We start from the raw sequence: 13,783 nt of genomic DNA, 5'->3' as shown, positions 1-13,783 counted from the left end.
TTTCCGTCCATAGTTTCTTCGTACATAGCACACCCCTTTGCGTACCATTTGCGGTGTGTGAGCGTGACTTTTCGAACTTTACTTTGCCGTTTACTAGTTTTGACACAGCCAATAGAAGAAACAAATCACACCATTTCACACCAAAACACACACACACAACCAACAACCAAACAGCAACACTCTGTCATTAGCCTAGAACAACCGCAGCCAGCTCATCTATTGCGTTACATTTCGTGTGCCTTTCTGTGTGTTTGTATTTTGACGTATGTCTGTGTGTGTGTGTGGAGTTTGAACCACGGTTTTGTCGAACTACCTTTTCAATTATCATTACAAAAAACCAAATGCCCAAATTTGCCATTCTTGGCAAGCGTCTTTAGTGGATGTCACATCCACAAACTCTAGTTACTTTGCTTTGCCAACTTTCGGCCATCCCTCTCTCTCTCTCTTTCTCTCTGTCTCTCTGTACAAGACACGCACACACACACACACACACATCCCGATGGGACAACAATAACCGTTCACATTCCATCAGCCCAGCATTAGAATAGAATTTCATTCGTAGCGTAAAGCCATAAAGTTGACCGTGTTCCAATTTACTACTCTAGACTAGAGTTCTCCGCAGACTAGAGAGAGTTCCGTTTGGTTACTACATAACTAACAAAAACGTTTCGATTAGCGTGTGTGGTGTTTCGCGTTCTGTGTTTTCTACCTTCTACCTTTATGATGGAAATCGTTTCTAAGCCCTTAACTACGACGACCCCCCAGGCCAGACGATCGAGCCACTAAATTTTAACGCCATTCAAGCGAGCGAATTTTCCCAAAACCGATCCAAGAACCGACCGGCAACCGAGAGACAGTAGTGTCAATGGATGAAGCAAATGCGTCTCGTCGCCTTGTTCGTCCATAGCCCGTCACCGATCCTCTTCGGTGCTTCCCTTGACACACCCGTAACGATTGGATCGATTACAGGGTGACACCAGAAACCGCTTCACTTCACCAGCGGTTTCTTTCTCCTCCTCTCTCCTCTTCTCTCTGTCTTTCACTCTGTAGATATCCGGTTCCGGTCAGTGGTCGCACTGGCGGAGCAAACCAGTAGTAGGTCTCTAATTATATAGCTACAGTAAATAAGTAAATATAACAAACATAAAACCGACAGTCGAGAGCACCCTTAGCGTGGTAGGGAGTTTCGTTTTGCGTTTGGCGTTTATACCGTTTCCGTTCCGAGTTCTCGTATCTAGTTTACTACTACTGTTACAACCACCACTACTTCTCCCGTGCAGTGATCGAGAACACTACACCCGCCCCGCTATCAACTGTAGGAGTTTGGTTCTAGCTACCTACTGTAACACCCAACCACCCCGTGCAGTTAGTAGCTAGTGCTAGAGCTAGAGCCAACCGAGAGCTGTTTTTTTTCTGTCCTCTTTTCCTACGACTAGGGATGGGTTCGGACAACTTCGGACCTCGATCCAGCCAATCGCCTCACGTCGACATCGACACCAACAACAACGGCGACGACGGTGACAAGGACGACGACGACGACGACGCCGATAGCGATAGCTACTCCGTTAGCACCTCGTGGCAGGTGCCAAGTTCTCGTGGAGTGGAGTTCCCGTTGCGTGACTCGGGCCACCCCATCACGGTGACACGACGCGTGCCTTGTTGATGGCGACTCAAAACTCAAACTTCAACTGGGCTGCCAACTACTTCCCCGGTTCCAGTTTAGGATTTTTTAATCGAAATGTCAGTGGCCCACCTTTTCGCCCCGTGATTCTTGACGGGCTGCCAATCGCGGTGGAGGCGATGTTTCGGGCCGTGTTTTTAATGATCTCACTCACTGGTACCTTTGCGTTACCTTTCTATTGGTTCACTAACTTTTATTCCCCCAAAAATTTGGCCGATACCAGCCACACCGCTTGCTGTAGCAAATGATCCAACGGCGAACGGCCGGAAAACCCAAAACACCAAAAACAAATTCGGAAAACTCACCGAGATGATGAAGAAAAATTAATTCGACTCTCGATGCTCTCTCGGTGTTCGAGTTCTTGCGAGGTTTTTGAACCGCGCACACTTTGGCCGGGCCGACCGGCAAATGAAAAACTAACAAACGTTCCGGTGCCGGTGAAACGGCAAAAATGGCGGAGAAAAAGGAAAACACACCGACCAGCCGATTTCGAATACTCGCCTGGCCACGAGCCGGGAGACGGAAAAACTTTTTCCACCTGCTAATTTATGGTGCACTTTCCGCAACACAATAAAAGCGAGCCCATGGAGCCCCGGTGGACGGTACGAAGTGTTGTCACCGTACAGCGGGCAGAGGACCCACCGGAAAAGTCATCAGCCCGAACGCCGGGCAACGCCCCCGAAGGGAAAGCGGCCACCCAGTATTGGGCGCAGTGTAGCCAATGAGCAGTAAACGCATTACATTAAGTATATTAAAATAATTTCCCTCCCAGTACCACAACCCGGAGGTACAGCTTCCGACTGTGTGTCTCGGCGGCAGGCAACTCCTGCGCGATCAAAGGCAAACTTAGGCCCCAAACACACACACACACACACGCGGCAACACGGTGCGTGTTGCATTTGTGCCGCACAAGACACAGACACGGGCAAAAGTTTCCCGGCGCCACCGGTCTGTTGTTATTTGCCGATTTCCCAAAGTACGACTATTTTCTTTGCTCAATTTCCCGGCGCCCCAGGCCCCCGGGGTCTTGCGGGGTCTTCAGGGTGGTGGTCAGGGTGATATTTTTCCTCCCATAAATACCCGGTGCTGCCTCTGTTTCTCGCTGCCCGAAGTTCACTTTTCCGACAAACAAAAAAGCAAACTCACGGCGCACGACGCCGGAGCCAAAGATTTTTCCGTCGCCCGTCGAGGACCAAGTTTGTCGCCCGCTTTTTTTTACAAAGTACTCGGGATTGGAAAACGATTTTTTCTGCCGGCACGGCATGCGGAAAAACAAATGTGAAACTAATCGCCAGCAGAGAGAGCAGACACCCGGACTGATAATAATTACGCACCGAAGCGTTTGTCGTTTGTTGCCGTCGCCATCGTCGCCGTCGTCGTCGCCATCGTCCTCATGTTGTCGCTGCCGCGATTTGCTGGATTGATAAAATTCCTCGGGCCCCCTCGGACTGTAAATAATGTTTAATTGGACACCCCAACGGGGCGCTCCAGTAGGTTAAATAGAGAGTGCGCGTAACCGTGTTGGCGCCAGCACGGTCTGAGGCGATTCCGTTAGACTTCACACACCGTCGCCCGGTCGCCCGGTTTTAGCTAGTTTTTAGTTTCAGACCGTAACCTGTTTACGACACACACACAAGCACCCACACAGACACACTAGCGTTCGTTCTTCATCCGTTTTCCCCCGCTAGCGACACGCGACACGAGTCACACGGCCACACAGCTAGATGCTTAAGATGCTGAACCGGGAGCGTAAGGGATCAGGGATTAGCGTAAGGAAAAAAAGGGAAATGGCAGGGCAAACTGTCAGGATGCGCGATGTAAACAAATTCGTCGGAACAAAAGGTGGACGTGATGACGCCGATGACTCATTTGCTTTTCGCCTGGCCCAACACTGCTGAACCCCGAACCTCCGGTCGGTTCCGGTCTTTGGTTTTGGGAAATGCCGGATCGTGGCGGCGCGAACGGGCTCCGGTTCATGGGCTCCGTTCGATCCTCAACTCGTCCTTAAGCCACCTTAGAACTGCTTTACGTCACCTTCCGTTTTCTATTCTTTCCTTTTCGTATTACCGATTTTCTGATGATCACTCAGCGTCTTAGAGGCTCGATGCCGCGTTTGACAATGCTTCACACGTTTGCCACCAAAAAAAGGGGTTTACTAATCCATCCGCCCTTTTCCCTTTTCTCTGTTTTTTGCTCTTCTTTCCCACCGCGACACACACCCACAGTTGACATCACAAATGGACAGTTGACACCAAACAACAACACACCGCTGCTGACGCAGGCCCTTTCGGGTAAGTTTTGGTCGGAAGCAACCGGCGCACTCGACACAAGTGCTGCTCAAACGAATTGCCTGATCGAACGGTTTGCCCGCCCTTTTTTTGTGCTCTCCACAGTGATGAACAATTATCAGGCCGCCGCCGCAGCCGCCGCGCAAGGATTCGGACCGCCAGCGTCGCCACACACCACCACCACCCGGACCGCGGGCGGCTTCCCGAACGCCAACTCGCCCGGGCCGACGATCGACATGTACAGCTCGAGCGCGGCCGACAGCGTAGGATACGTTCAAGCGACCAGCCCGCAACCATCCGGATTCCCGGCGATCGCCGTCAGTCGTGCCCCGTTAAACTACAGTCCGGTAAGTCCCACCCCATCCTGCCCCAACTGTCCTATTGGCCGCTGTTGAATGATCAATCGGGTGTGGCCGATGAAAGAAAGTAGCACCCGCCAGAGCCGATTAGGATGTATTACGTAGAAAGTAACCTCTGTTGCTAACACCTAAAGTAAGAGCTGAGCAAATCAGAACCAAGCAGTAAAAGGAAATGAAATGTTACAATTTGGGCAAAGTAAATTTCGAACTTACGCACAAGTTATTTGAATGAATGTATGTCAAGTTAATATTTTTATGCTTATAACTCTGAGGCCGGAAAGTAAAGGGAATTTTGATTTTTCGACTTTTAATCCCATAGGGACAAGTGTCACGACGTCTGTGTCCTTTTGCGATACGGGCCCTTTTGTGAACAGTTAAAAGCGAATTCTTCGTTTTTCTTGATGTCGGAAACTGTTCAACAACGCCAGTTCTATTACATTTTGCGTGCGGAATGAAATTTCTGCTGCCAAATAGTGTTGAAAGTGTGGCAAATGGCCTTCGAAAACAAGAGCTTTTTTTACCCTTTGAAGAACGGACCGGGCCGTATTTATAACAAGAGTTTATAAGTGGTACAAAATGTACAAAGAAAGTCGGGAAAGCGTTAAATACGAGACACGATGGCCAGAACAACCATCGACAGCAACCGATGAGCTACACGTTAAAAAAATCAAACAATTGGTGCTCCAAATTCGTCGATTGATTCGTCGATTTCCGATATCATGCTGACCTTGTTTGAATATCGAAAGGATCAGTGGTAACAATTTTGAGTGACCGGCCTCACAAAAGTGAAATGTCGATAGCTGTCAAAAACGTGATATTTTAGCATCACATTTTCGTGATCATTTCGTGATCATTTCGCCACTTAACTCAAGAGGCCGCTCCGTGGACAACGTATTGAATTTATAGAAAGGATTGAAACTGAAATGAAGAACTATGTCTTGGCTATGCTACAGCTATGCCGGAAGAAAACATTGCGGCATGTTTATAAAATTAGAAAAAAAAACGTGGGCACAAGTTTAATGCATCCGAAAAGGACTACTTTGAGCGAGATAAGTAAATTATCGATATTTTTTAGCCACAGTAGTATTATATTCATATCAATCATTCAAATTTTGCTGAACAATTTAAACCTTTTTCAAATGTGATCGGTACAGACAAACTCAGAGCTCAAAACTGACGTCTTTCGCATCTGAAACCGATGAATCGGAGCAACAGATGAGTCAACTACTTGAGTACATGCTTAAAATAGAACTATTTACATTTTAAAAAACAAACTTTTGTCTGCTATAAAAGCAATACAACAATATAAGTTGCAACAATAAAAGTTCTACTCAGCTAGTCGTAGTTTGATAGATAGTTATGAAATTACCCCTTGTCAATGTGACGAAAGCAGTTAACAGTTACCAACATTTTAAACAAGCAGCAACGTGTAGAAGTATCTATCAGACCCAGCTCAGCGCGCTAACTTCACAGTGTGTCCCGAATCAATTTCCAGCCCGCTTTCATGTTTAATCACTCACCTGTTTCCTTTTTTCTTTCCGGGTTTTTCCCCCGTTTTCTCTTCCAATTCCCAGGGCCAGCTAATTCCAGCGGCGTTTACCAATGGCTACCATTGAAATAAACTAAGCAATATTTGATCACCATCGCTAGTACTTTGGACCGGGGTTTGATGGCGCTAGCGGCTGGCTGGCAATGAGGGGAGGGATAATGCGCACGACAGGACACGGACAGCCCGACGTAGAGGGAGAACGCGGGAGAAGCAAACAACCAGTAGCCAACAACAACAACAACAACTACTACTACAGCGGACGTCAACGATGAACAACGCAGCAACGGCAACACGATCAGCAGCACCACATGGCAGGGGTTTGTAAAATGAGAACGGTGAGCGGTGGCTTCAAAAATATGCTGCCCATCGGACACCCGGGGTCACGCTCGATGCTGAGAGCTCTTCTTATTCATCGTATTCAACGAGAAAAATATTGTAAATTCACGATAATGACCCCTCACCGGAAAAAAACACACGCACACGTGTATGTGACACACACACGAGTGTCCCTATACTATCGATTGACAGTAAACAGTATCCTTCTTCTTCTGGCACTCTTTCTCTCTCTCACACACACACACACGGGCGTGCGGTCACTTTACGATGCATTTTACGATGATGCAATCACGATGCGCTCCGCTGTTGACAATTTGCCCATGAAAAAACGAATCGAGAGACAGAAACCCCGCGCATAATGGAAAGATAATGAGCCGTGGCTACACTAATTAACCTCTGGCACCGGTGCTCCGTGCCGCCGGAACTCCGTGTGTTGGTGAGAGCTTTTCGGAGGAAACACAAAAAGCGGCCACTTTATGTGCGCTGTGCGTCACATTTTACATTTTTGAGTTACGAAAAAAAAATGCAAAGTATCATTTACCAGAATTGTTTGACACGGGGCCCGCTCCCAGGGGCGGTGTGACAGGCACGCACGGACGTGTGTGTCGGTTTTAACATTTAAACTACCCCACAAACTGCCAGCACCAGGTGGAGCGTTACATGTGTAGTATTCGGAGCGATGGTCGATTAAAGCGTTGGCCGTGCGACGAAATTGTCACAAAATTGTGCAGCCACGGCCATACTGTGACATGCTGTGCCGTTTGCAGTCGTTTTTTTGGTGCCTTTTTATTTGGCTTATGGTCGGTTGGTTGACGCTCGGAACCCGGGTGGAGACGCCTGGTAGCTGACGGAGACAGTAAGTGAACCATCAGCGGGGTGGACGGTGGATAGTTAGAACGGGACCCTCCACGGTCGGAACGAGCCAATTACGGACGCACCGCACCAGAGTAAACAATGAAGATTGTTGTGAGCAGCAGAAAAAAAAGAAACAGTTTGCGAATAGTTTGCGGTATGCAACGCTAAAATCCCGGATGCCCCGAAACCACGCCGTTGGGAAGAGTGATAGGACCAATGGTGCTGGTTGTTGTTATTTTTTTCTATTTTCTATCTAATGTTTATGTTGCCGTTGATGTTGATACGGTCGACGGCTTTCGAGGCAGAGACAACCGCAGCGACCACCGTTGGCAGAGCGCCGTCCGTCGGCAGCGCGTTGCTTCTCCGGGATGATCCCATTTATGTTGTGCCCGTGTCCGTGCCCTCAGACAGCCAGCGAATGACAGCGCATGCTACACAGCACCAAACGATGGCAATTAGCGATAGGGAAGGATGGAGCGTGAAAAACACACCGCGGTGACACTGTAGGGGGCGAACGCGTCGAGAACGCGGGGAAGCAGAAATATTACACAACTCGATATACTAAGCTAAAAAGAGAGACATAGAGAGGAGAGAAAACCAACAAAAAAAACACACACACACGTATTTTAAGGAAAAAAAAATATTACTTCATTGTTTACAACTATGAGCTACACGAACAATTTGTTTCATGGAAAACCAACTTTGTTATTATGGATAATTACTATTTACTTAACGTCTTTTTGAATTTGAGCCAATTGAAGGTGCCGGCCCAGGCCTGGGCCCAGCCCCCCGCCGCCCGACAGGCGGCGGGGCGACAGAGGAAGGAACAAATACTTAGCGAAAAGAAGGTGCAGCGGAGTTGAAACCAAAACTCGAAAGAACCAAAAATCTACCATACTTTAACGAAACACAACACCGGGACGACAACACTCGCCGCGGACGAGAAAACCCAAAACAGACAAACGCAGAGACACACAGGCCGACAGACAGCAAGGTGTCCAAGAAAACCCGCCTTACACGGCATCGAATCGCATTAGGCATCGAGACGGGGAACCCCCCCGGTGGGGGGAATTGACGAAATGGGCACAAGGACCTAGGACGAGCGACCGATCGACGACGACGACGACGACGCTGACCGATAGCCGACGCAAAAACACAGCACACACTAAACAATAATTAAACAATTATTATGTTTGCTACAAGCATATTAAGAATAATGTAACTTTTTTTATAATGTGAAACAAATGAAGCTAGTGGTCTTAGGTATATATATATAAATATATATATATATATACATATAAATATATATATTTATTAAAGACAAATGGAGGAGACAAAAATGAAGAGCTGAGCGGAGAAAATGAAACCACTGAGGAGCACACTGTTTACAGGACGACGTGCGACGTGCGTTGACGGGCAACCAATGGAGCAATGAAATGAAGTAGAACTTGAACCCACAACAACAACAAACAAACACACATACACACAACAACAACTAAACAACCGAAATCCACCCCGAGCGTACCGGGGGGTGCGTTGAATCCGCGCACCGCACCGATGGTGGATGGTGCCGAAGAACCATTTTTGCAACCATGGCACCAAGCAGCGGCGCAAGTAGAGAAGCTGCCGTGCCGTAGTGAAAAAAGCAAAACATTGCAAAACAACAAAAACTAATTAGAAAGAAAAACTACGGTGCCGCGTACCACGGGCGCGCGCAAGAAAAACTGCAGCAGCATCATATAAATATGAGATTTTACCACTTTTAATCGTCACAGTTACTTTTACTGTTTCTTCTTCGTTTTTATTGCTGTTTCCTTTTACACGAGAGCGAGCTAGAGGACAAGAAGAAATAGAAGAAGAGGTTGAAGAAGAAGAAGAAGAAGAAAACAAAATACAATGATAAGCAGCTGCCCACTGTGCAGCGAGCTGAACAAAACTAAGATATAAAAAGAAACAAAAAAAACAAGAAATCACATACACACAACAATTTATTATAGTAATTGAATTTTTCCCAAATTCGAAAACTTGATGTTTGTATGAAATAGATATGGAGAAAATATTAAGAAAAACTGGAAGGTGAAAACGCAATAATTGTTATTAGAGACATGGCGAAAGAGGGCGAACGAGAGAGAGCGAGACAGAGAGAGGCGAATAGGGAAGCAAGTGTGGCTTTGGGCGAAGGTGTGCTACCGAAGGAACTGTGTGGAAACGCCCCAAAGTTTGGCACAATCGGCCATATAATTAAATAAATAAATGAATGTGGCAAACCGACCGGCCCGGTGCCGGAGTGTCGTCGTCGTCGCCGCCGCCGTCGTGTCGGTCGCACACCGGCGGACAAGTGGCATTCGTGGCATCTTCTAAATCAATGGCATCATTAATAGTCGAATCACCCTTACGGACGCGCCTGGTATTATAGGGTAAGACATAAGGAAAGTACCCACAACCCGCAGACCCAGACTCCTTCGCAGACTACGGGGAGCCTTGACTTGCCAGCATCAGGCACCCATTTCTCGATCGTTTCCTTCATTCCGTCACCCGATTCCGGCACTTCGAACCCCATCAACTGCATATATAGAGCACACAAACACACACACACACACACACGGAGGGCCGATACCTTTAAAGCTGTACCGCTGTACACAGGAAACGAAATCAATAAACATTAAGCGAGCAGCACGACGTGCGTGCGTGCGTGCAACAACCGTGCGGTGGCCAGCAAGGACGGTGAACATATTAATAAAACTAATTAAAATGAGGAGAAAAAAAAGCCAGAAAAAGTTAGAACCCGAAGATGAAACTTTGGATGATTTTACACGATTTTGCGGAAACGATGCGGTAGCTGTGTGCGGCGGCGGCAGAAGACGCGCGAGAACCCCCCCCCCCCCCCAGTATCCCCGAGATGGTATCCCCCGTGGCGGCACGTGGCGCACACCAGTGAATCCATATTCCAACCGCGGAACGAAAAACGTTGGCCCGGATGGAGGCCTGAGAAGCCGAGAAGCCGAAGAAACAAACAGAAAATAATTATTCACAACCAACCTGTCAGACACACACACAATTTCACGTTATTTTAAGAGAACTTAACGCTACCACAAACACAATTCAATTCATGGAACTCAACCAAATTAATAAGCAAAGAAAAACAAGAAAACACAGCGCCCCAGCGTCTGTGTAACACTCGAAGAAAAATCACACTTGTAACATATTATAAATATATAACTATTATGTGAGACGAAGCAGAAGCAGAAGCCGAAGGAGACAACAAGCAACAGGCAGGCAGCAACGGTGGTCGGACGGTGGACGGGAGAAAAGACGGAGCAGTGTAGTACCAGCCGATGCCTCCGATGCTGGAGAAATAGATAAAATAAACTGGAAATTGGCAGCAGCACTTGGAAGAAAAATGCTACCAAAAGATGCAGAAAAACACCGAAAGCGGAAGCGCAAACGCAGAGAGAAACATTTAGACACAGACAGCAGCTGCCCGACATGAAGCGCGCGAACGGAGAAGTGAAAGAGTGGAAGCAAGAAAAAAACAATGCGACGAGAAAAGAAGAGAAGAGAAACAAATCTTAGTTAAATATAAATTATATTGAAATTTAAATTAAATAATTGAAAGGAAAAAAGTAAAACAAATATTTAAAAATACTATGATAATAAATTACAATTATTATAAATTAATTTTTATCATAACTGAACAAAGCAAATGAAAAAAAGAAGAAGAAGAAGAAGAAGAAGAAGAAGAGGAGACAACAACCGAAACCCAAACACAGTGGGAGCGGAAAGCGAACAGAGCTCATACGTTGCAAACGAAGGTGAACAGAAACAGAAACAATGACAACTTTGCCAAGTCTGCCGTAGTGCCGGACACACTCACTCTCGCACACACGCACCCCTTGCCGTGGGCCAGTGGTGGGGGCCACCGAGTGTTGGTGGTGGAACGGTTTGATTTGATAGTACAGCGCCACCTTTCGCCCGGGCCGGAGGTGGAATAAACAATTGGAAAAACACAGGGGCACAACGGACACGGTAACCCGGTACCTAGATAAGCACACCGAGAGACCCGAGATAAGGAAGGGGCCCCCTGCTGGGTGGTGGTGGGGCACCATTCTTCGTCGCCTCTCCTCTCACCAGGGCAGGGTTAGCGCGAGGAACCGGAAACCAAGCTTGCGGCCGCGGGATTCGCGGGAAGGAAAACAAAAAACAAACATAGGAAAAAAAAAACACTAAGAAACAGCAAACCATTTTCTCTAAACTCTAATGCTACATAACGTAAAGTTTAAAACAACCACATCCCAAAGCAACAGGCAAACAGCATGGTACAGACCCCATTACACACTCTATACCCGTAACCCGTTCCGGTTACGTGGCGCGGCTTAGCCAGGAGGATGCCAATCGGATCCGCCTCCAGCCTGGCCACCCGCCCGGCCCGACAAACCACAACCTACCCAAATGCTAGCGCGAAAACCGAAAGCTCCCAAAGCAAAGTCAAAAGTCACGCAAAACTCCACACAACTGAACCGAAAAGCAGAAGAAAGGATAAAGAAAAACAAATGAAACAAATACAATTTACAATTGTGAATTATGATGATTATTACAATTATTGCTAGCTAGTAAAAGAGGCCGAAAAACGGCAAACAAACAAACCAGAACAGCAAAACAAAAGCATCCAAACAAAACATGCGCGAAACGAGCGGAAAACCATGAAACGAGTCGAGAAGGTGGCCATGCATGTATTCTACTTTTTTGTGACGGCCACCAGCGAGCAGCGGCAACCAAATTCCCACGCCACCACGCCACCCTTAAATGGCCCCCCGCGCCGCGCCACCGCATTATTCCCCTTTCCTGCAGCAGCAAAAATGTTTATTCGAATGCCGGGGTCCCGGTACAAAAGACAGCAAGGCGACCACAGAAAACGAACGGCTCTTGAGCGGAGTGGCGAGAGAGCCGCGGAGAGGAGTCAGAAACAAGGCGAGCCAAGGCAAATTGAGAAGGCGCGAGAACCAGGTGCGTGATGGTGCGTGAAGGAGTCATTTTGAAGTGAAGTGAAGGGCATCAACGGTGAAAAAACACGAACGAAACGAAAGAGCGAATAATAATCAATTTCACACACATCAGAAAAAAAAACTACAAAACCACACTGCGTCTGAGTCTACTTATTTCATTTGGGTTTGGTTTTGTTGTTCAGTTCAGTTGTCCGTTTTTTGGTTCATTTCACTTTTATTTCTTTAATTTATTTTGACTAGAGAGAAATTACATTCTGTTCTCATCAAACATTGGTTCCGCCGGCCTGATGGCTGATCGTCTTCGGGTCGTGGCAACGTGGCAGCAGCCTCTCAACCTTTTTCTCATTCAGAGAGCTTCGCGTTCGCTTTCCTTGGTTCACCGAAAACACCGTCGACCGAAAGTCGAAGAAGATTTCATAGCGATCACCCAGTATACAGAGAGGGATCCATTCCATAAGCGGTACCTTTTTGCGGGTAAGTTATTATAATTTGCTTAAGCCATCAAGTCTTTCCTTTCTTTCGCTGCAGCGAGTTCTTTTTATTCACGTTTGCGTGGTGTTTAATACTCCGGCCAATTCGGTTATGATCCTGCGCATTCATTGTGGGTTTTTTGTTAAATTCATTTCGTTCTATTCATTTTCCTTACGATACTTTACAGATGTACAATACAATAAACAATAAAATACAATGACAAATGGGAGCCTCCGGTTTGAGTTTCCGGAACCACTAGTGCAAGCATTGCAATACTTCCAACAATATTTAAAACGGTTAATGTTCTGTTCCATCACCAATAAGCTAGCCTTTCTGTAGCAAAAAACTGTAGCCACTGCGTCACTGTGCGCACACGTCAATCGGTACGCCCGGACCCCGTGGTCCTTGCTCTCTACCTACACGTCAATTATAAAATGGTTTATCTTTCTGCTAGTGAGTGGTGCCCGTGCAAACTCGTGACTCAGTCAATTACACAGCTCAAACACCGGCACGCGCGTTGCTGCAGAAGGTTCGAGAAAGCGACGACTTTCTTTCTTACCCTCAATTCCGCTCAACTCTCGTTTTATGCTCCGGAGTTCCCGGATTGAAAACTCACCCACGGGGAGAGACTCGCGGTATAGGTGGGACCTCGGGAAACACTGCCCCCCCTGGTTTATCGTTTGCCACGCGAGATGCTGAAGCTTTAAAAGAAATTATCAAACATAAGCACAAATAACGCAAGTTTAATTAGTGAAATGGGCTCCCCCCGTGCGCCACGCGGTCCCCACACGGTGCCACGGCAGTAACTGTCAATAGGGAACAAACCGAGGCCCGAGCGGCCCGTAACGATCTATCCCACCATGAAATTAAATTATCCAATCCAATTAGATCGATAGTTAATTGAAATTAAAATTCTTCCGACGAGACTGGCGAGGCTGGAACACAGGACATGTGACCCGACATGTGGGCGACAACCGTGAGGGGGTCACACACGCACACCGACGGCGGGCAACATGAAGGTACAAAATACACACTCACTCGCCGGCCCCTGGCCCATTTCGGGCGCAGGACACGACTCATACACACCAATCACATCAGATTGTTCACTCGCGCGGCACACAAAAAAAAAAGAGGACATCGATAAAAGGACACCGGGCAGACAGACGGCGCGCACACACACGCAATTAACGGCGCGCGGGAAACTTTTAAATTGACACACACAAACAAACTGGCACAATAGA

The 13,783-nt window shown here is 47.3% G+C and overlaps 1 protein-coding gene across 1 annotated transcript in view; it reads left to right on the top strand.

The window, feature by feature from the left end:
* LOC128277823 (RNA-binding protein Musashi homolog Rbp6) overlaps positions 1–6,012 on the top strand; it is a 456,559-nt gene extending 450,547 nt beyond the window's left edge. The window contains exons 12-14 of the mRNA XM_053016353.1: positions 3,907–3,972; positions 4,075–4,316; positions 5,903–6,012. Coding sequence (XP_052872313.1) covers positions 3,907–3,972; positions 4,075–4,316; positions 5,903–5,944 — 350 coding nt within the window. The 3' untranslated portion in view covers positions 5,945–6,012. The remainder of the gene's footprint in view (positions 1–3,906; positions 3,973–4,074; positions 4,317–5,902) is intronic.
* The last annotated feature ends 7,771 nt before the right edge of the window (positions 6,013–13,783 follow it).

The sequence above is a fragment of the Anopheles cruzii genome, chromosome 2, assembly GCF_943734635.1.
Source record: "Anopheles cruzii chromosome 2, idAnoCruzAS_RS32_06, whole genome shotgun sequence".
Lineage (NCBI taxonomy): Eukaryota > Metazoa > Arthropoda > Insecta > Diptera > Culicidae > Anopheles > Anopheles cruzii.
Note: the sequence above shows the minus strand (reverse complement) of the source record. Positions and strands in the feature narration are given on the sequence as shown.